Below are 23,720 nucleotides of genomic sequence, written 5' to 3' on the forward strand. Positions count from 1 at the left end.
ACTCAGTGGATAAAATGATCTTAATAAAACATTTAAATAATCTAAAAATTCCCTTGAAGTTGAAAAAAGTGATTATTGATTTCATTCAAAATAGAGAAGTTTTTATAGAAGGTATAACTAAGAAATATAATAAAGGGATTCCAGAAGGATCTAGTTTGGGTCCTATACTATGGAATCTTTATATTGATGGGATGTTAAAATTAAAGAGTACAAACAATGCAAATATACAAGCATTTGCTGATGACACCATTATACTTATGAGAGCAAAAGCTTCATACCAATTTACGTCTTTGTCTGAGAATATATTAAATAAGGTTTTATTTTATTTTAATTTATAAAGGTAAAAATATTATGCCCATACCTACAATTACTATTAGTTATAAAAGAATTAAATTTACTAAAGAGTTGAACTACTGAAGTATTATAATTGACATGAAATTAAACTGGTTATTGCATCTTAATTTTGTTAAAAGTAAAATAGTTAATATTATTCAAGAATCAAAGCAGATTTCAAGAGCCGCTTGGGGCTTGAAACCAAAAGTTTTGAAAGATATTTACATATTAAGTATAGAAAAAATAATAACATATATGGATATGAAATTTGGTTTGAAAATACAGAAGGGATTAAAAATAAAATTTTACAAGTTCAAAGAATAGCAATATTACCCATTGCAAAAACCTACAAAACTGTAGCTAGTTTAACACTTAACACGTTAACAGGTATTCTCCCGTTAGATATAAAACTAGAAGTTGGTGTTAAACTATATAAATTGTTTTTTCTTAATCAAAATATTAAAATAGAAGATGAAGTAATTGAATTAGAAAATACTGAAGTTCTAATGGAGCTAAATTTAGCTCCTTGGATCAACCATAGTTTTAATTGGTACTATCATGAAGATTTAAAACAATTTAGTAATAAATTTTATACAGATGGCTCAGAAATTAATAATAAAGTTGGATGTGCTTATATATATATATTTATAATGATGAAATTAAAAATGAAAGTTTTGTTTAGATTAAATGATAATACAACAGTATTTATGGCTGAACTGTTTGCAATTTTTAAGACTATTGATTTCATGGTTAATAATAACATTTTGAGGCAGCGATATATTCTGATTCAAGGTCATCATTAATGGCACTTAAATCAGGTAAAAATAATTTAGTAAATAGAATTAAAGAACATATTATCTACAATAAACTTATTACTTTTGTGTGGGTTAAAGCCCACATTGGGGTCAATTATAATGAAATAGTAGATCTTAAAGCTAAGGAAGCCACAGAGAGAATGGAAATTAACCCTGAATTTGGATATAGTAAAAACAAATTAAAACAAAATTAAATAAAGAAGTATTAAGTAATTGGCAACAAAGATGGGATGATGCTTCTGTTGGTAGATTCACCTATAAATATTTTAATAAAGTAAACTTTAATAGATGTAAAGGAGATTTTTATATAAATCAAATTTTAACAAATCATGGGGCTTTTCCAGAACATCAATCAAGAATTTATGGAAAATCTAATTTATGTCTATGTGGAGAGATAGGAATGCAAGATCACATAATTCTATATTGCAAAAATTATGATTATATAAGAAAGAAATAATTTCCTAAAAATTATTTAAATTGGCAATTTAAGTGACTGTGACTGATGGTGGTTCTTGTACTTGCCTGTTAGTCTTCCTGGGGGACTATGATCATTACCATTATGCTACAGAAAGTGTTTTACAACTTCTCTTACTCTGGTTTTTCTCTTAACATTGTAGACTAGGTGTCAACATTGGTTTTATGCTTTTTCTGTTTTTCAATGTTGTTTTGTTTTACCTTCATTTCCTTTTCTGAATTTTACTACATTTACTTTATTTTTACCTTTAATCTGTTCTACTTCTAGAGTTATATCATAGACTTATAAATTTAGGGGACTGGCTATATGTATGTTGTATAGCACGTTACTGGTGAATTACAAAATTAGATGCTTGCAATCTTGAAATTGGAAACCACTTTAATTTAGTATTATGTATTTAATAGGCTTAATAGAAAATTTACCAAATCTGTAATAACTCTCATCTAAGTTAGAGGATGTCACTTGAGGACATAGTAGGGCTTTTAAAATTATATTCCCTTAAAGAAAGAAGGGTTAAAGAGAATATTAATGAATTGATTAATACTGTAGACATAATTGATGTATAATAATTTTTTGTATCTTATAATAAGAGTTGTAGAATTAGGAGACATGGTTTAAGATTTAGTATGGTAGAAGTTATCTATTAGTTAGGCAAGATTTTTTTTTCTTTCTAATAGAATGGTTGTTCTTTGAAAGGTTGCTTTTAGGTGTGTTAGATGCAACAAGATTAGGATAGCTCAAGGAAAGCTAGAAAAGGCTTGATTGATATTTGGAATTGAAAAGCTGAATGTATGCAGATGAATATTTGATGAAATGAATGAGACAACCATAGTGGATCAAGGGTTCCTTTCTGGTCCTTCAAATTTTATGAGTATCTGCTGGAAGGGATCCAAGCAATATTAAATATAAAACAGGGAAAATTGAAATATATGTTTTTCTTGCAAACTGAAAAAATAATAATAAACTGGAATATTAATCACTCTCACCTAATTTTTAGATCAAATACCAGGGGTTAGACACCTGGTCTTTTTATATCTTATTAAAAAAAGCAGACATATTTGGTTAAAATCAGACTGTGACCTCTACATTAGAGTTTATTTGTGGCTATATACTGCCTGACTCTTGATGATTCTCAAAGCTCTTTAGATTTAAAATTGTTCTAAATTTTTGTAGGTAACTCGGCTAATATGTAATGTAGATATGAAAATAAACGTAGCCATTCATTTACCACTTTTGTCAATAGCTAAGTAAACTAATGATTGTTATTACAATTTTAATAATAATTATTTTTGTAACACAGTTTTCAGATTTAGCTGAAAATGTAATGGTTATTTCAAAACATTCAAACCTTGTAAATAAAATGTTTTTCTGTTTTATCAGCTGTCTTCATCTTCATTATTAAACTTTGGTTTCCCCATCGTGAATTCTTTGCAAGTGTAATAACTGTTACTTAATGTTATACAAATAGGCACAGATCTACTTGTACATATCCCCACTTTCTATTTTTTGTCAGAATTTAATTTACAAAATAGCCAAGTATTCATATCCTTCCATCTAGTATCAAAAAAGAAACATCAAATATCAGTGTGTTTATTTGTATTTATAGAAATTTGTTTTAATATCTGAAGTTAGTATTCTTTAGGGAAGTTTCTTGAAACAAAGACTTGCTACAGGATTGATTTGTCATTGTTCAGAAGCCAGAATTGTCATGAGAAGGCTGTTTTCATATTATTGATGTCCAAGTAAAAATGTAAATTATATGACTTTGAAAAAACAACAGGTATCTTATGTGCCAGTATTAACTTTTTTTAATAAGTATCATTATGAATAATTAAGTTATTTTAATTAAAACATTTTAAGTTTTGTTGTAGTTTTAGTTTCATATTAATCACATTATTAGAAACAAATTGCTGGATTATAACTTGACTTGTATAATCTTTTACTCTCTATATTAATGTTATTTTAACTTTGTCTGACTTACATTACTTCAAGATTGTATGGTCAGTACTAATTAATTAATTGTGGAAGTCCCTTCTTTCAGATAAAAATTACTGAACATTTGGTTTCAGTGTTACATTGCTAGCTTTTTGAAAATTAACTGATGTCATACTGTTATTGTAAAATGAATCATTCCTGCAATTAATTTGGAGAAATTAAATGCTCATATTTGTTAACACAATGTTATTTTCTGAATAGACTTTGAAATGAATTAATGTTTAAGTTTTTTTATGTTGAGGGACTTTAAATTTGGACTAGTTGACGTTATAAAAAACCTAGTGTTTGAAGTGTGGCTAAGTTCTTATTTGCATAATAAATGTCTTATGATTATTCATTTCCCTTGGCTAGTTACAAAAGATTTGAGCATTATGTGCTTATGTATACAACATTTAAAGCATGTAAAACAATACTGAATTATCTAGAATAAAACTTAGGAAGTATTGTTGCAACAGGTAATTAATAAGTGAATAAATAATTTTGTATTAAAGCCTGAAGACCAGTTTCCTGTGGCTTTTTTTTTTTTGAAATTTCATAAGTGATTTTGAGTTGTAAGTTTTAAGTCTAATGTAAATTTTGACATTTCAACAATTTTATCTTAAATATTTTAGAATCAATATTGTGTCGATTTCTGACATGTTTGTGTAGTTCATGAAGAAAAATTATTTCTATTCAGCTGTAAGAACTTTTGCCTGTAAAGACAGAAGTTGCATGAATTTATAATTTTTCTGCTCATCACAAAGAATAACTTTTTTCTGAGAACCTGTTACTCCTTGAGTATTATTCATTTTGTGATTTTCAAGTGGTTTAATCATTTACCTATGAAATACAGCTTTGAACATAGCTGCAGAGGAAGTTTAAATATGATTGGATAGAACAAAATTAGATTATCATATAATGTTAGTAGATATTTGGATTTAAAGCTTTTTTATAGTTTATGTAAAGTTCCTTTCACTTTTATTAGCTTGAGAATCATATCGTAAAAATATTTGTGTTAAATTACATCTGTTTCAAGGGTAAAGAAATGGTCTTCAATTAGAAGACATGAAATAACTTTAAGGTAAGCTTATGCCATGTAGAGATCAGTTGAATGGGTGAAAAAGAAAACTTTAGTACAAGTTCAATAGTTACAGAAGTTTTTATCACAATCAAGTACAAATAATTTACCTAGACCCAGAAGTGTGTGTTTATTGTGTGAAATTAATGTTTTTGCATCTTAAAAAGAGATATACTGGTTCTACTGAGTTATAATGTTTTTAAACGTGAGATTTTTCTCTTGTGTTCATCAAGTGAAAAAGAAAAATCAACATTAATGTTACTGCTCAAGCATAACTGGTATTTAAACTTGATATAACTGCTTAAAATTTTTATTCTTTTAGACCAGGTCTTAACAAATAATTTCAGATCTCATCTCGGAGCCAGCCCAAAAACTCAGTATCCAGGTGTGCCTAACCTATTTTCACTACTGTTTGTACTGGGAAATGTATATTTTATTTACTTTCACAACAAATGCATGCTATTCATCATATAATATCAACAACTACTTGATAGTATTTACTAACTATCTTTGGTCCCATATGAGTCTTAAACATGTACGTTGATTGGTTGAATTGTGAGAAGGAAGGAAGAAAAAAAAACATGAAGTGCTGAATTTCCCATTAAAATCCAAGAAACAAAGTTCAAATTAGAATTCAGAGAGTATGAAAATAGTTCCAAACTTCCAAGAGTCCAGAACTGTTGTAGATTACAGTTCTGTTTAGCACTGCCCTACACATGTAAATAACAGCCACTGTGATGAAATTTTTTAGTTGCAATAGATGGATGTAAATAGATTAATGCCAAATAACTTAAGTCAGTGATTAAAAACGTGTTTAATAGAATGTGATTTAGTATTCAATACTTCATATATTAAGGGTATCGTAAGCTTTGGATAATCCTACACCATTGAAACTCAACTTGATAGGATCATCATAATAGTATGTCTAAACAATATTTTTGGTTGATCAGCTGTTTTTTTGGTTTTTTTCTTGGTTGTGAGTTTTTGTGTTACTTTTGGTGATTGAAATAGTTTAATTGTATGCAATTTTTTTAAAAAATCAGTTTGGAATTTTAAATTTCTCTCTACATTTAGATATAGTATACAAAATATTAGCTGCCTTGTTTATGTATTATAGTTTTGACCAAAGTCAAGTAAACAGTTGGAAAAAAAAAAAAAGCTACAGTTAATTGTTTTGTTTGTGTTAATTCCAGACGAAACAGAAAGAATCTCAGTCTGTTCATAGAGGAGATGAACCTCCACTGTTACCTGGAGAAGTGATCCCTGGGAACTTACGAGGTATTTTTTAAACTGGTTTATAACAGATGTAGAAATATGTAATAAACATGAAATAAAATGAATATGTTTAATGAGTTAGTATAAATGCACATGTATTTATATATATTAATAGAGGAAGTTAGTACATGTTATTTTTGCTTTTCATGTTTCATTTAATGGTCCTCATTTCCAAATAGGATACATGCAGAATATTTTGCAATGTTCATGGTATTAGATATATGTGTTGTAGGTTACTCAATTCTGTAATTCTGTCTGTGCTAACATAACTACTTGTGTCAAGTTTCTAGAATATGTAGGACATTTGTAAAAGGTTTAAATACAAAATTATGTAGCATGACATTTCAGTTTGTTTAAAGTTTATGTGCATTGCATAAATATATATATGAGAAAATATGTATTTTCCATATGGATTTGTATATGGTGTATATATAACAAGTTTGAAAATGTGGTAATAAATAATTTGGTAAGAGTTTAAGAAATAAATATTGTTTCTGTTTCTAGAACTTTGCATTAATTTGAACTATTAACATTGCACCTTACTTTTTAAAATGGATCATGTGTTCATAAAATTCCCTAATGCTGTATTATGGTTTTGTTAGTACATTTCAATTTTTTTGAATAAGAGTATCTCCAATAGTAGAGCATGCTAGAAATAATAGAAAATAATGCTCACACTCATAGTTTTCTCAAAACAGCTTGCTTAAAGAAGAATATCTAAAACTTATTGAGACATAATCACTATTTGATCATTAAGAACTTTCCAAGTTAAACTTTTTTAGGAAGTACATTTGAATAAATTATTATACAATATCAGCTGAATGTGTGTAACTGGTGTAAGTTTTCAGTGTTCAGGGTATGGTGTGTGTTTTCTTTGTAGAACAAATGTGTTCAAAAATCAAAAGTACTGTATGATTAAGGTATCCCTTATGAAATGTTTTTTATATATTTCATACATCAGAAAAACTGTCTTAAAAAGACTTACATTGTATATATAAAATTGGTTGAAGTGTGTATGTGTATGTATAAATACATATATTAGAAAAGGCACATTGTGAAAAGTCACAGTTTAAACAAAAATAGCTACTACTTATTGTTTCATTGTATACTTTGTGATTTCAGCCCGTGATGTGACCTACTTGTGTCCTTACATTGGTCCTGTTCGTGGAACATTATATGTAACAAATTATAAATTGTACTTTAAAGCATCAGGATCAGAAAGGGTAAGTAGAGCATAGAGTATGTACTAAAGTAATGAAGTTGATCATATGTTAATTGTTAACATTTTATAAACAGATATACATGTGCAGCTTCTTTTGAAGTACTTTCTACTTTGAAGTAGAATAAATAAGTCTACTTTGACTTTCTACTTTGAAGTAGAAAGTAATAAAAGTGATATAATGATAACAGTATCATTTTTATTTTTAATGATATAAAAATAAACAACAAAACATAATTGAGCAAGTGCCAATCTAGGTGCAATACACTTTTTCTATTTGCTGGAAAATGTCATATTACTTAGTATTGCACCATCTTATTGATCCTAGTTTTTTGAGCAGTGTGTTTTTTTTCATGTCTGCCCTGTGCATCTCAGTATGTCTCAGTGAATGCTGCAGTTTACTTCATGTTCCAGATCATAGCTATTCTTAGTTATTATGCCAGAACAAGGGAAGAAGAGAAAAGTTGACTCTGAATGCCATGTTTTTAAAGAACAACAAAGTGTGGACTACTTTTGTTATTGATATGCAATGAGATTATCACAGCACCAGAAGAATACAACATTTGTAGACGTTACCAAACTAAGCACTTGCCAAACTATTTTTAGTTCACAGAAAAGGTACGTTCAGATAAATTCAAAACCTTGAAACATAACTTATCATAACAGTTTGTCTTTAAGAGGAAGAAAGCCGAGAATGAAGCTCCAACCATAGCAAGTTTTCAAGTGACACACTTCTTAACCAAGCCAGGAAAACCATTTGTTGATGGTAAGCTAGTTAAATTATGTATGACTGAAGTAGCTGAAGAAATGTGCTCAGAGAAAGTAGACTTATTTAAGACTATTAGCATTTTGGTGAATACAGTTGCTTGTAGAGTTGAGAACATTGGAAGCAATGTTATGTTGAAAGATAAGGCTGAAGAGTTTGAGTGATTTTCCATCACACTTGATGAGTCCAACAGATGTGTCCAGCACTTTGCCATTGTTGATGTTTATTCATGGAGTTAGTAATTTTAAAGTGACTGAAGAATTAGCTTCTGTACACAGTATGCATGGAACAAGCACAGATTAGGATATTAAAACCTGTAGTCTCAATAGTGATCTTCATTTTCTTTCATGAATCAAACCATCATCAATTCCATGAATGTTTGGTGGAAATGAAAGTAACATATCCCAACTTGCCCTACCACACTTCAATTTGATGGTTTATGTATGGGAAGGTTATGTTGCAATTTTTTCAGCTTAGAACTGAAATTGAAATTTTCTTAAATGAAAAGAACCACCCTTAACAGTAACTCATGAACAGTGAATGGCTTTGGAAATTAGTTTTTCTGTGGACTTTGCCATAAACCTGAATGAATTCTATTTTAAATTACAAGACAAAACTGAGCTTATCTGTGGTATATACACTGAGGTGAAAGTATTTCAACAAAAACTGATTCTTTTTTGAGTTGATGAAGAGTTGTTTCACACACTTCTTATGTTGTGAAGACTTCAAGCAAGAAAAGGGATTCCCATTTCCATGCGGGCTTGCACAAGATCTCCTTTCTGACCTGAAACTATAGTTCAAGGAGTGTTTTTCTGATCTTGATTCAAGTGCAATAGAAATAAGGATCTTTCAAAACCCATTTGATTGTGTTACTGGAGAATTGCCATCTGAAGTTAAAATGGAAGTGATTTGATTTGCAATCCAATGACATGTTGAAGGACAAATACAAAGGGAAATTGAGAGAATTCTGTAAAAGCTTTCCCAGTGATCAATATTTTCATTCAAAAAACTTTGCATGTGGATTAATTTCAATTTTTGGCATGAAGTAGGTGAAATCTATTTGAAAGATCATCCTTTTCTGATGAGCATTTGCAATCACTTTTGATGATATGGAGCACAAATTTTGAACCTCATTAAAGTGTAATTTTGTCAGAAAAGTGCAAGTTTCATGCTTCTCTCCAATGCTAAAAAAAGACTTGTGCATCCTAAATATTTTCAGTATGTGTTTTTATGAGAAATAAATTAGTGATGTTGTATTCTGATCATGTATGCATCCATACTTAATTTTACCATGACCCTTTTGGCCTGTGAAGCCTAAAACAATCTAACTCCAAGCCCTTGTCCAGAAAGGTTTAAACCTCTGTTGTAAACAAATAGTTTCCTCAGTTAAGTGCACTGCATGGCCAGGAAATTAAGAGTGCTCGACTTGTAATCTGAGAGTTGCAGGTTCGAATCACTGTCACACCAAGCATGCTTGTCCTTTCAGCTGTGGGGGCATTATAAGTAACAGTCAATCAAAAACTATTGGTAAAGGAGTGGCCATAGAATTGGTAATGGGTAGTAGACTAGCTGCCATTCCTCTAGTTTTATGGTGCTAAAATAGGGATGCCTGGTGCAGGTAACCCTCATATATCATGTGCAGAATTCAACAAAGAAACAAACTTCAGATAAGGAACTAACATATTAAAAAATGTCTTATGTTCTGACGAAGTGAATACCCAAAAGGCATTTTACAGCTGATATGATATTTTTACAGCTAATGTATAACTTGTCACTTATCAAATTTTTAGTTGTTGTTATAACATATGTTTCTTAAAATATTGACTAGTAGCCACATGGTATTCAATTTACATATGTATTGTTTATGTAAAGGGCAAGTCATCTACATTTTTCATGTATAAATCAGTTTACTGTACTTGAAGGTATACGTTATTAGCACATGCACAGTCTATTTAACAATGATTAAACAATTTTAAATTAATAAATAAATAAAAAAAATCTTATTGCTTTACCCTGTTCTAATTGATATTCAAAACTGACTGGTTAATTTTTATCTTCAATTTGTATCTAATTTTCCTGGATACCAGGCCATGTCAGTATACTTGGGAATGACCTTGCTGACATTGCACCTAAGTCCATCTACTCTGGTTGTACTTCTACTGTGCCTGTCCCGTATATGGGCTAAAGTCCTGTATTTGAGGCACAGTTCTGTACCAGTTGGAAGTTGACTTGGAGTGAGCATCATGATAACAAGCTTTTCCAAATCAAATTTTCTGTTGCTTTTTGGCTAACTTGTTTTCATAAGGATCTGAAGGAGGAAGTTGTTCTGACCAGGCTACATTTTGGTCACAGTTTTTTAGCTTGTATTTTTCTTTTATGTGAGACTGATGTACCAGTGTGTGTACTTTGTGATACTCAAGTCACAATAGCTCATGTTTTACTAATGTTTTAATTCTATTTCTGTTTAAGTGTTTACCAGCTTTTCAAAGTTTTTTTAGTCTTACCTTGATTAATTCTTACATTCTACAATAATTTTTTTTACATTTTTTTTAACCAATTGTGTGGCACATATAGCCCAGTTGTTTTGTGTCAATAAATGCTGAACAAAAATGAGAAAAATAAAACAAGGTTCATGGCAGATGCTACCAAACAGTTACCCTCCTCCTAGTAAGCAACTCAAAATTAGAGACAATGAGTACAGATAGCCTTAATTGTTTTGCCAGAACAAAGATGGAATGAGCAAGTTTGAGAGCAGTGGGAATTACACCCATGATGTTAAAATCATAAGTCTCCTAAAGTCACCAAAGCTCAACAAATTTTGTTCTTAAAGTGACAAAAACAACTTGTAAAGATAAAATTGGGAAGAGCATAGGAGGCCCATTATGGAGTTTAGTATGTAACAACAAAAAACATAATAACAGCATTTCAGTTACTTTACTCTTCAGGTGCTATCAGTTGTTTATCCAACTTGACATTATAACCTTTTTGTGTGACAAGCATATTTAGCTCATGGTATCACAAAAACCTTTCCTCATGGCAAGACAGTCGGAATACTTGCACATCCTGGAATTTCCTGCCTTAGTACTGTGAGTGCATACCAAGCAAAAGTACATTTAGTGGATTTTGATATTAAAAATACTAAAAGAAAAGTCATATTTTAAGTTTCATTTTTTTTGTAGACAATTGAAAATTTTTGAGAACCCAACTTAAATTTAATTAAGCACTCAAAGGGCTAACTAGCAGAAAAAATTGAAAAAGATAACAATTGAAAAACCATAAAATGGTAAATTAAAAGTATACATAAAAAAGAAAAACTTTAGCACTTACCTCAGGTTATGGCCATTTTATGTGTGGGTACTTGTTTTTTCAATTCTACATTTTTCTAACTGTGTTAGTCATTTAAAACATAATTAATGTAGTTTCCAAATACATATTTTGTAACACAAAAGAATATCAGGTATTATAATAGAATGTCTGAAACTATTGTAATTTATTTCACTTTCTGACTATTTCTAACAAACAAGTTTTAGAAATTCCACTAACATTCAGAACACCAACTTTAGTGTACACACATCAAAATATTGCATAATAGTGTCTTTGACCCCAAAAAATAAACAGAAAATCGTCAGTTTTGTGTAGTTCTCAAAATGTTCTTCCTGTTGGTTATATACATGGTTACATTGCAAGTTGGTGCAAGTAAATAAATAGCTTCAGGACCATGATGAGGTGGAAGGAGCTTCTATAGGGGGCGTGATAAATAAAGAAAATGGGATGTTCTGGCTATTGTAAAAACTAGTTCATATTTTCAGAGGTTTGACATTCTGAAGCCTATAAAAGGAAAAGAGAGAAACTAAATGAGATATGTGTTGTGACAGAGAGAAGTGAATTATTTAATTATTTCCTTTTGAAATAAAGATCTTGAAACTTAGATACTATAAAATATTGAACTATGAAATATATTTTAATTCCAAGTTTATTGACATATATTGATGATAAAGTTGTTTATTTAAATCTTCAACATAACTGAAATTGGGCATGTTATATACACTGATCTAAGATCATAGGGTTAAGGAAATCATTAGTGCCTTCAAAAGACTGATACAAGTAGCATTACAATCAAGACTGTTGATGCTACCCAGTTGGCCTGTTTAAATATGACAGTGAACAGAAGGCCCAATTGGCAACAGTATGCATTATATGAAGCATAGTTAATGTTGTTATACACATTTACTGTTCATGTTAATATTCTAGATTAGGTGTATAAAGAATAACATGCAGAAGCTAAGTTTTTATCATTGAATTTAAGATCCTTTCATTAATTTGTAGAAGCTAATGATTGTAGGGCAGTGTGTAGATAAATTAACAATTATATTAGATTGGAGAGGATTTATTATGTCAATTTTATTGCATTTTTTTTGGTCCTCATATAATTTTGTTTTTGGTATACATGCATATAGGATTATCTTGTCATAATGTTGGATAAGAATTTATTGTATAAGAACAGATTATCATTTGATCACTTGTGAACTAATAAAATGATATGCAAATCTATGTTTTTTCAGGATTCTGCATATTTTTGTGATGTTCCATTAGGCGTTGTTAGCCGTATTGAGAAAGTAGGTGGAGCCACAAGTCGTGGAGAAAATTCGTATGGTATTGAATTATTCTGCAAAGATATGAGGAACTTGAGGTTTGCCCACAAACAAGAAAACCATTCTCGAAGGGATGTATTTGAAAAACTACAACAGTATGCCTTTCCTGTTTCTAATAAATTGGTATGTATTTGTTGTTTAACTGTTTCAAATTCCAGTATGCTTGCATTTATTTTATATTACTTTCTTGTTGCCTTAAAAGATTCTAGAAAATTTTCAGTCTCACTTTCAGGAACTTTTTTGTTCTGAATCTGGTTGATATGTACACATATCTACTGTTTTGAGTCAGAACAAAAATCTCAAATATTGGTTATTGCATCCTTTTCTCAATTTTAAATTTCAGCGATGTTGCTGTGACATGCATTTATATTCTGCATTATTAACAAGAGTCTGATTGTGTTTCTTTTCATCAGACTGGAAAGAAAGTATTGTCATTTTTTTGAATACTTTAATAACCTGAAAAAAAATTAGTCTTCAATTACAAATTTAATCAGCATAATATTTGCCCTCAAAATCTGTAACATAATTCCATCTTTTAAGTAAGTCTATAATTTATTCTGAGAGAAAAAGGTAAGGTTTATTAATACATTGACATAAAAAAAATAAACATACATTTCCTCAAAACCAATAACTCTCTTGGATGAAAAAGTATTTTTCTTTCCATCCTAATATTTTAGAATATTTATACAAATCCAAACGTAATCTTTTAAATTTCTTTTTATATTATGTAAAAAATTATTAGTGCCAAAGAAATAAAATAATGAACCAAAACATTTTATATCATCATTGCAGGTTCATAATGATGTAACACAGTGTGTATGTAGTTGAATACATGGATATATGCATTATAAAATATCAGTTATACTTTTCTGTGTTATTAAATATGTTTAAAATACATTTTTAATTCTGTTTTGCAAAGTTGCTTTTAGTAAGATTTATGTGTGAAACATAAAGTAGTTTTAAAGTACTGTTTTAATATTAAAAAAAAATCAATACTTTTATCTCCACTTTAGAACTTTACTACACTTTTCAATGACTTAAGTTCACTTCCTAGAAAGGAATGTGTAGTTTCAAATTCAGATATACAATGTTCTGCATTTTGTAATAATTTGAATAACTGTTTCCACAGCCAATATTTGCTTTTGAATTTCAAGAAAAATATCCTGTGAATGGATGGACTGTTTATGAACCTATTGCTGAATATAAAAGACAGGTATGTACATTAGGAGTTGCAAATATAAATAGCTATTTTTTTGTTTAGATCAGTGGTTTTCAAATGGTATTCTGCAAAATTTTGTAAATATATCCCATCAAGTATGCTTTTCCATGACCATGTAAAATAATTAAGTTTATTTAGGCCAATGTGGCCTTGTTATTGAATTGAGAGTGTATTTCACATTTTTAAACAGAAAAGCTGTCCTCTTTGTGGGTTGTGAGGTCAGATGAGTGTGCTGTGAAGTTAATATTTTCCTAGTGTGTCATGAGCACAAAATGTTTGGAAGCCACTGGTTTAAATGATCAGTTCTGTACAATCTGTTTTTTTTTTTTTTTAAATTGTTTAACATTTTCTGTAACTGTTTATCATATACTGTAATCTGCATTGCATATTTTACAAACGCTTAAGATGATAAATTTGAATTTTTTTCTTGGCAACCTATTACATGCATTGTTTTCACAATGTTTTGTAGTTATGCATCAATGTATTTTGCAGAAATATTTTTCAGTATCTTCTATTATAACTCATTTTGGGTTTTATTAGTTGTTTAGTCAGCTTAGTTTTATTTAAGGTTCTTCTATCAGTATATTGAAAAATGTATCTAATTGAATTTTTGGACACTTCCAATAAAATTAGGTGTTAACTTATTAGATGCTAAAGTTATGTAACATTTTGAACTCTGATAAAAGTTATCTCAGACACAGTACATTAACTATGCTCACATAAATAACTTCCTATTTGGTTGTATCCTCTATATGCAATTTTTTCTTTGTACATGTTACATTTCTTGAAACTTCTATCCATCTGGAATCACCAATTCTAATGCATCTTTTGTTTTGTCATGAGACAATAAGAGTGTGATGTACTTTTTTGATGTTACTCCCTCTTTTCAATTCTACATCCCCTCGATGTGGATTCCTGTACATGGTGAGGGGACCTCCCAGGGAAGGTTCTGTTCTTTCTGGTTACCTCCTCTGGGATCTAAACATTCACCCATGTGTTTGCCATGCGTGGCGACCCGTGAAGGGGAGGAGAGGATCCTGGTGGTTGAGGGGTCCAACCCTAACACACCGCTTTGGCCTTATTCCTGTAGATGGGCAGCCTTTGGGTGGCCTCCCTTGAGTCAATTGGCTGGTCCACTTGGGCTAGAGTCAACCAAGTACCAGTGTTGGAAGTTCTCAGTGGGTGTTGTGGACATTGTGTCTGATGCTGGTGTTTTGGTATAGTGCTCACGAAACCCTGGCATTGCTGCAGTGTCCTTGCATGACATTGTAGTGCATCCCCTTGTAGGGCTCCATGGTGGGTGAGGTCAGTGGGTATCGAAATTTTCTTTTTTTCTGTGGATCCTCCCAATAAAAATTTAAATAAAATAGTGAAAAAACAGTCAATAGGAAAACGACCACGTCTTGAAGACTGAGTAGCAGTCTTCAACATCTGTAACACATGTATCTCATTTTCTTATATTACATTCCTTTTCAGAAAAACATTTAGGGCAAATGTCTTTCTTTTTTATTCAGAAGGGACAAGAGGGACATGCTGGCTCTCCAAAGTCAGTAAAGAAGCTTTGATCTGGAGACGTATTGGTTGAAACATCCACATCCCACCACAGTGAACTCCTTTTGAATTCAAAGGCAATTGGGGATGTACCTATTGAGGTTACCTCTCATGCTACCTTGAATTCTTCATAAGGAGTTATTGTTGAGAAGGATTTGAAGAACATCCCGGAGTCGGAGATTTTCGTCTGTTTCTCCACTCGAGGAGTTTCTGCAGTGAGGCTCATCTCCACTCGCAAAGATGGAGTTACACTGCCAACAAATATCTTTGTTTTGATATTTACATAACCATGTGCACCTGCCACCATCAAGGCAGGTTATTTAAATTGCAGGGTACGGCCGTACATTCCAAACCCTCTCCGATGTTTCCAGTGTCAGAGGTTCGGCCAATCGACGTCATGTCATGGTTCCCTGACATCTGCTAATTGTGGCAAGGACCACTATGCCTATGAATGTGACACGGACCCACATTGTGTCAACTGCAATAGTTCTAACCCTTCATACTTTTGTTTTTGCCCTAAATGGTTGGAGGTAAAAGAGATGCAGCATTTGAAAACGACTCATAACGTCAGTTATCTTGAGGCTCGGAAATTGCTGTCCTCCACTTCATCTCGGACATATGCTCCTGCACTTCCTTCCACAACTACAGTGGGAGTGCAGACAGATCTCTCTGTGCCTCCAAAAGAATCGTTTTAAAAACAAATGAAAAGCATTTTAACCTTTATGGTTCAAAAGGTTGATGAATCAACACCCATCTCTGTTCCTCCCATACATTCCAACAAACTCCAAGATCCACATCCTTTGGTTTCAAATACAGGCATTTCTTCAGCTACATCTTTTTCTCCCACCCCAAGATGCACAACAATCATTTGTTTGCATCCTCAGTCACAGGAATTCCCTTCCAACAACGCAAACCTGCCCAATCAACCCAGGGCAGGATTCATGGAGGTCGATAGACCTCCCTCGAAAAACGACAGTAAGGAAATAAGAAGTAGTCATAAACAGAAGGGTTCTCCAGCCACTTTGCCTACCCAATATTAAAAATGGCTACCTTGATACAATGGAACTGTCGAGGTTTACATTCTGATCTGGATGACATCAAAACATTGATTGCTTCCTACCATCCTCTGTGTCTTTCCTTACAAGAAACATTTCTGAAACCTGCCAATACAGTCACCTTTCGGTAGTTTTCTCAGTACAGAAATGACAGGCTGTATGATGGATGAGTACATGGAGGGATGGCACTGTTGGTTGATCAGCATGTGCCCACCCTGTCTTTGTCACTCAACACACCCTAGAGGCCGTAGCCATCCGTGTTTCCTTGGGTCATACCATCATTATTTGTTTTCTCTACCTGTCACTTGGAGAGACATATGATCAATCAGACTTTGATGCTCTTGTTGAACAGTTGCCGTCTCTCTTTCTAATCCTGGGGGGACTTTAATGGACATCATCCCCTCTGGGGAAGTGCTGTTTTTGATAGGAGGGGTCACTCTCTAGAGCTTATGCTCTCTGATCACAACCTTTCTCTTTTCAGTACTGGTTCTTCCATTTATTTTCACGCATCTAGTCAGTCATTTATCACTATTGATTTCTTGGTTTTCTCCCCTTCATTATTCTCCCATTTGTTATGGAGGGTTGACAATAATCCACTAAGCAGTGATAATTTTTCTATACTTTTGAGAGAGACTGGCCGTGGTCGATGGCACTCTACCCGTGTGCTCCAGTGGAAGCTAGATCAGGCAGACTGGTCCTCTTTCACTGCTCTCGCAGAACTTGATTCTGCCATTCTTAATCAGCCATCAATAGACGACTGTGTGGCAGTGGTAACTGACTGTATTATACAAGCAGCTGCTTAGTGTATTCCTAAAACCTCGACATGTCTACCACGATATCCTCGTCTGTGGTGGAATCTTGCCTGCCACATGACATAGAAGGCTTAAAAACGGGCCTGGGAAACTTTCTTTAGATAACGTACACTTTCAAACCACATCACTTTCCAACAGGCCCGTGCACATGCTAGGTGGGTAAGACGTCAAAGCCAGAAGGAATCTTGGATTAAGTTCACAACTAGCATATCTTCTACAATCAGTTCAAAGGTTGTATGGGACAGGGTTCGAAGGGTCAGTGGGCACTACAATTCTGTTCCCCTCTCAATCTTACTCTCTGACGGCCAAGTGGTAGCTGATGTGTGGAGCATCGCCGATACTCTAGGTGAAAGCTTTTGCTGGGTATCTAGCACTTCTGCTTGTTCCTCCACATTCTTGGTCAACAAGACTCAGGCAGAGCGTTCACCTCTTTTCTTTCGAACTGACTATCTCTTTGACTGTAATCGTCCCTTCACACTGGTGTAACTGAAAATGGCCCTTCATTGATCTGGCAGTACATCTGTTGGACCTGATGATGTACACTGTGACATGCTGCGCTATCTCTCTCCTGCTTCTCTTGATATTATTCTAATTGTTTTTCCTAATGCCTGGTGCCAGACTATTATCTTACCTTTCTCTAAGCCTGGGAAAAGATCCCAAGATTCCTTCAAACTACTATCCAATTTCTTTAACGAGCTGTCTCTGTAAGACCTTAGACAGGATGGTTAATGCTCATCTTGTTTGGTTCCTCGAATCAAACAACCTCCTCTTGCCCACCCAGTGTGGGTTCCGATGACAGCACTCCACCACGAACCACCTAATTTGACTTGAAACATCAATCAGAGAATCTTGTATCAATATTCTTTGACATTGAGAAGGCTTATGACTCAACATGGAGGTATGGCATTTTGCAAGACCTCCATTTATATGGGTTGCATGGCCATTTACCCATGTTTATTAAAAAAATTTTTAATTGACAGGAGATTTCAAGTTCATGTGGGTTTGACATTTTCCTGTTGTTTTCTACAGGAACTTGGGATCCTTCAGGGCTGTGTTTTGAGTGTCACACTTTTCAGTATAAAGATTAATGCCGTCACTGAACAACTCTCTCTCATTGTTGCAAACGGGCTCTATGTCGACGACTTTCACATCTCGTGTCAGTCGTCAAGCATGAGATATATTGAGCGGCAACTACAAACTGCCCTCAATCGTGTACTGAAGTGGACCATGGAGAATGGCTTTAATTTCTCTCTCTCTAAATCTATTTGCCACCAACGGGATATTCACCCTGATCCTGAACTCCGTATTGGTGAAGTTTTGTTTTCAGTGGTCCCTGAGACCAAGTTCTTGGGGCTTATTTTTTACCATAAGCTGACCTTTATGCCACACTTAAAGCAGCTAGGGGTCAAATGCACAAGAGCACTGAACATCCTCTGTGTTCTCTCTACCACCAGTTGGAGAGCAGATCGATGTTCTATGTTAAAGCTATATCGTGCTCTTATTCGATCAAAACTCGACTATGGATCAATCGTCTATGGCTCTGCCAGACCCTTGCCTTCAAGTTGCTGGACTCCATTCATCATCATTACTTTGACTTTGCACTGGCTCTTTCTGCACCTCCCCAGTTCAGAGCTTATTCATAAAATCTCATGAACCTTCACTGTTTGCAACTGTCTATGTTCTTCGAAACTTCATTCCTTACTAAAGCATCCCACCTGGCGATGTGTTTTCTTTCCTCGGTGGGCCATACTTTTTCAGAAGAGGCAATCTGCCATTGCTCCTTTTGGTCTTCGCATTCAGGTGCAATTGGATGAATTGGGTCTGTCCTTGGATAACATTGCAGATTCTACTGTTTAACCCCTCCCACCATGGCTTATTACAGTCCCTGAATGTGACCTTTCTTTAAGTCATCTGAGAAAGACAGATACTCCTGATTGGAAGTACCATCTTTTTTTTACTGAACATATTTCGAACAATCTTTCCATTCCAATTCATGCAGATGGTTCCAAATCAGGTGACTCTGTGGGCTCTGCCATGGTTTGTTGCAGTTCGGTGGTTGTGCTCAGAATTCCCTCTATAGCTTTTGTTTTCACTGCTGAACTGTATGCCATTTCTCTTGCCCTGGATCATATTGAAGCTAAGCAGTACTCCAATTGTACTATTTATACTGACTTGCTTGGTTCTCTAGTGGTCCTGGAATCGCTTCACGTTGGCTCACACCCTGTTCTCGCTGATATTCAAAACTGACTGGCCCATTTCTCATTAACATCTACTTTTATCCAGTTTTTCTGTATACCAGGTCACTGTGGTATTTGAAGGAACAAACTTGCAGACACAGCACCTAAATCTATCTGCTCTGGCATTATCACCACTGTGCCTATTCCATACATGGACTATGGTCCTGTATTCAAGGCTTGTCTCCGTGCCAGTTGACAGTCAACTTGGAGTGAGCAACGCGACAAGCTTTTCCAAATAAAACCCTATATTAGACTTTGGCCGTCTAGCTTCCATAATGTTCGAAAGGAGGAAGTTGTTCTAACTAGACTACGCATTGGTCACAGTTTTTTAACTCATCGTTTTCTTTTATCAGAGACTGATGTACCAATATGTTGTCTGTGTAACACTCAGGTCACAATTTTACTTTCTCGCCGTATTTACGACTCTCAACAACGGCACTATTTTAAACGTGTTTTGTCCCAAGGTTTGTCCATAACATTAGACAGTGTTATTGGTGATGGTGACACTGTCCACCTTGATAAAGTTTTTAGTTTTTTAAAGGCCATTAATCTTTTTAATGTCATTTAAGTGTTTGACATTTATTCATTACACCTTTTTAATTGTGGTTCCCTTTTCAGAATCTCATTCTCTCTAGTTTGATTTGAAATTCGGAAATGGCCGTGACATTACATATCTCGACACCTTGAGTGGAAAGGCCAACTTCAGGTGCCTGACACTGGTGTTTGAACTATCCGTTTTAACTACTTGTTAGTTGTTCTTGCGAGTTATTATTACAGTTTTGCTGCATGTCTTTTAACACTTATTACTTTACCTTTTGATAATGGCTGTAATGACACATAACCTGGAACCAGGACTGGAAAGACTGACAGGTTATGATCATTACCATTATGCTACAGAGAGTCATTTACAGCTTCTCTTACTCTGCTTTCTCTCTTAACATTGTAGACTAGGTGTCAACATTGGTGGTTTTATGCTTTTTCTGTTTTTCAATGCTGTTTTGTTTTACCTTCATTTCCTTTTCCGAATTTTACTACATTTACTTTATTTTTACCTTTTAACCGGACGTTTGGTGCAGATAGCCAAGCTGCTTTGTGTCGTAAAACACTAAATCAACCAATCAATTCTAAATCTGGCACTGCTTAAGTGGTAAAGTTTAGTTTGTGCTCTCTTCAAGCATTTTATCTGATTTTTTTCTTTATTTTTGTGCTAATTTCTTTAAAAAAGGTGTTTTGTATTATACAAAGAGATTAGAAGCTGCTGAAATGTGGTTCCTTAGAAGGATGATAAAAATATCATGGACTGAAAGAAAAACAAATGTGGAAGTCATGGAACTGGCAGGATACAAAAGGTCCCTCATGAAAACTATAAGAAAGAGACAAATGGAATTTCTAGGACACATCTGTAGGAAGAATGGGATAGAGAAACAGATGCTATGTGGAAATATAGAAGGGAGGAAAAACAGAGGGTGTCAAAGAACTAAATATATCGACAGCCTCAATAACTGTCACCAAGAACTCAATGAGCAACATTGAGTTGATAAGGAGGATTGACAACAGAGAAGTCTGGCATGCCATGGTCGTCGATGTCTGCCGCCGATTTGACACATGAAGAAGAAGAAGTATTATACAATTGTGATATTTGTAACTTGTGGTGTTATTCTAAAGTGAATTATTTTACACTTCTGACTGGATACAGAACTTCATTACAAAATAGTTTTCTTTCTTTCTTTATGCCAATACTATAAAGCTACAATGACCTCAAAAGTATAATTTTCTGATCACTAAACACACTGCTGAGATGGGGTGTTCTATAAGATCACTTGTTGGTTTATCCTCACATTATGTTTGCTTCATTAGTTTGCTTGTCCTGGACTGTACTTACCTTTTGACTACATGGGTAAAGCAGAAGAGAATAACTGCCCATTCCTGCCATGCCCTTGTATTGAATAAATCAGTATATTCTACTTTTCTTAGTAAGGTTTTGTGGTCACTCATTCCACTGTTACCATTCTTCTGGACTCTTCATCATGTCTTCTATTCCCTTTTTTTCAAGTGGATTTTGGTAGTCGTGGCCATTTTCCAGTTCTAAGCCACTGGGGTGGGAACTATGGAGGTGTTCTTAATGAGATAATGAAAAACAATGTATAAACTAAAACATTCAGTTGAGAGTAGGCTAGTAGTGTTCTACTGTATCTTGAGAGAGAGTCATTAAAATTGTAGCTCATCCTTTTGATTGGGATCTTTTACTCTACCTGCATATGAATGTCAGTTTCTAGTGCCTTGATTTTGAATTTAGAATTAAACCAATCAACTCCTTGCACATATATTATAAATGTCTCCTTTCCTTCACTCAGTTATACTTTTATTACTCCATCCATGTTGTGAGTCATGGCGGAAGTACTTGCAGAATGATATGATTCTACCCGTTCCGCTATTTTACAATGTTCTTAATGTTCTAAGGATGTTACTGCTCTTAGAATGGTTCATGTGACTTTGATTTTGAGTGGGATGGCTTACATTACTCAGACATCATTTTGATGCCAGGTATACTGGGTTCTCAAATTAATCAATTTCTCACATTGCTATAATTGTCCCATTTATGGGTTAAGAAGTACGAGATTCTTTCCATTCTCATGAACAGTAAAGACAGTATAATCCTCTGTCCTACTCTCATGTGGATGTCAGTTATTGGTTGACTGGGCTTGGTATGTTGTTGACTTACTATGTATGGTCCATCACATCCTAGCCACTCTACACTTGGAGCCTCATCCTTCTATTCTCTATCTACTTTTATTTATTATAAGATTGAAATTCACGTGTCATGTGGTTCAGATCTGTATCCAACCATAATTCTTTTGCCATTGGATGTGCTACTCCCTACTTCCACCCATATTTATAACACTTTTTGTTTTCCACACTGGGCAAATGGTGTGGAAGACTGTTGCATAATGACTTGCATGGGTTATAGTTTCAAGGCTTCTGGCATGCACAAAGAAATTTGCAGATAGAGGACAGAATTGAAGAATAGCTGTCTACATGAGAGGTGGTAAGTACCTATCAGAAATATAATTTTTCTATACTGAAATGTAACTTCTAACATCTGTATACATGTACTTTATTATATACTTTTATAAGATAGATTGAAAAATGTTATGTTACTTTTAATTTTATATTTTATGTAGGGGCTACCAACAGAAAGCTGGAAAATAACAAAAATCAATGAAAACTACGAGCTTTGTGATACTTACCCAGCAATTGTAAGTCAGCCTTCATATAATTCATAACAATCAGTATATAACATTAATTTTACAGTTACAAGTTTAAAAATACTTGCAGTTTATTTACCTGTGCATTTTTTATTATTATTATTAGTGTTACATTTCTGGTGTTTGTAGTACAAAACTAAAACTCGTGTTACTGAAATATTTTCAGCATAATAAATTATGCTGGAATTAAAATAAGTACTGATCATTTTTACTAATAATGATATTTTAGTGTTCATAATATTTAATTATTATAGTAAGATTTACAAAGGTTATGTTACATCTTCATCAATTTTGTTTATAAAATTTATAAAACATTGAATGGTTGTCAATTAGAAAGTTAAATGTGCTGCAGATTTATGTTTTTCAAAAGAAGCTTTTGTCATAATATTCATGGGAGATAAGTTTACATAAGCATGTGTTTATTTAGCTTGCAGTTCCTGCAGCAGCTACAGATGATGATTTGCGTTCAGTAGCGAACTTCAGAAGCAGAGGAAGGATTCCTGTAAGTGCTTTTGTTGGCTTGGAAAATGTAGTATTTCTTTGAAGCTTTTATTAACGTGATACCAAAAAACCTTTATTTTAATAATGTATTCACAAAATTAAGGCAAGTTAATGATATATGAAGTTTATATTTTTATGCTATTTATAACATTATAGGGGATTTAAAGAATAAAGTTGTCTTATAAATATTTTAAAGTTTTAAACAATGGAACATAATTATCAGTCAATACCTTTGTTTGAATGTTTATAAGAAACACTAAAGACCAAAATTACATATTTTGTTTTAGACACATATGATTAACTAAACATTAAAAAAAAAAGCACCTAGGATTATAAAATATAACTAAATAAAGAGAAAGGTCAAAATCAAAACTCAAATGTTTTTGGAAGGAGAACTTTGTAAAAGCAGTCAGGTTTGGGGTTTTCTCTTTTTGTAAAGTAAAACTATACATTGTTTATATGCATTTTGCATTTCATTATCTTTTTGCATTG

The 23,720-nt window shown here is 33.2% G+C and overlaps 1 protein-coding gene across 1 annotated transcript in view; it reads left to right on the plus strand.

Moving 5' to 3' along the window:
* The window catches only part of mtm (phosphatidylinositol-3-phosphate phosphatase), a 61,800-nt gene that overhangs the window by 10,183 nt on the left and 27,897 nt on the right, over positions 1 to 23,720 (plus strand). Inside the window, exons 2-7 of the mRNA XM_076511236.1 lie at positions 5,869 to 5,953; positions 7,073 to 7,173; positions 12,498 to 12,710; positions 13,717 to 13,800; positions 22,644 to 22,718; positions 23,155 to 23,229. Coding sequence (XP_076367351.1) covers positions 5,869 to 5,953; positions 7,073 to 7,173; positions 12,498 to 12,710; positions 13,717 to 13,800; positions 22,644 to 22,718; positions 23,155 to 23,229 — 633 coding nt within the window. The remainder of the gene's footprint in view (positions 1 to 5,868; positions 5,954 to 7,072; positions 7,174 to 12,497; positions 12,711 to 13,716; positions 13,801 to 22,643; positions 22,719 to 23,154; positions 23,230 to 23,720) is intronic.

The sequence above is a fragment of the Tachypleus tridentatus genome, chromosome 1 (genome assembly GCF_004210375.1).
Source record: "Tachypleus tridentatus isolate NWPU-2018 chromosome 1, ASM421037v1, whole genome shotgun sequence".
In the NCBI taxonomy this organism is placed as follows: Eukaryota; Metazoa; Arthropoda; class Merostomata; order Xiphosura; family Limulidae; genus Tachypleus; species Tachypleus tridentatus.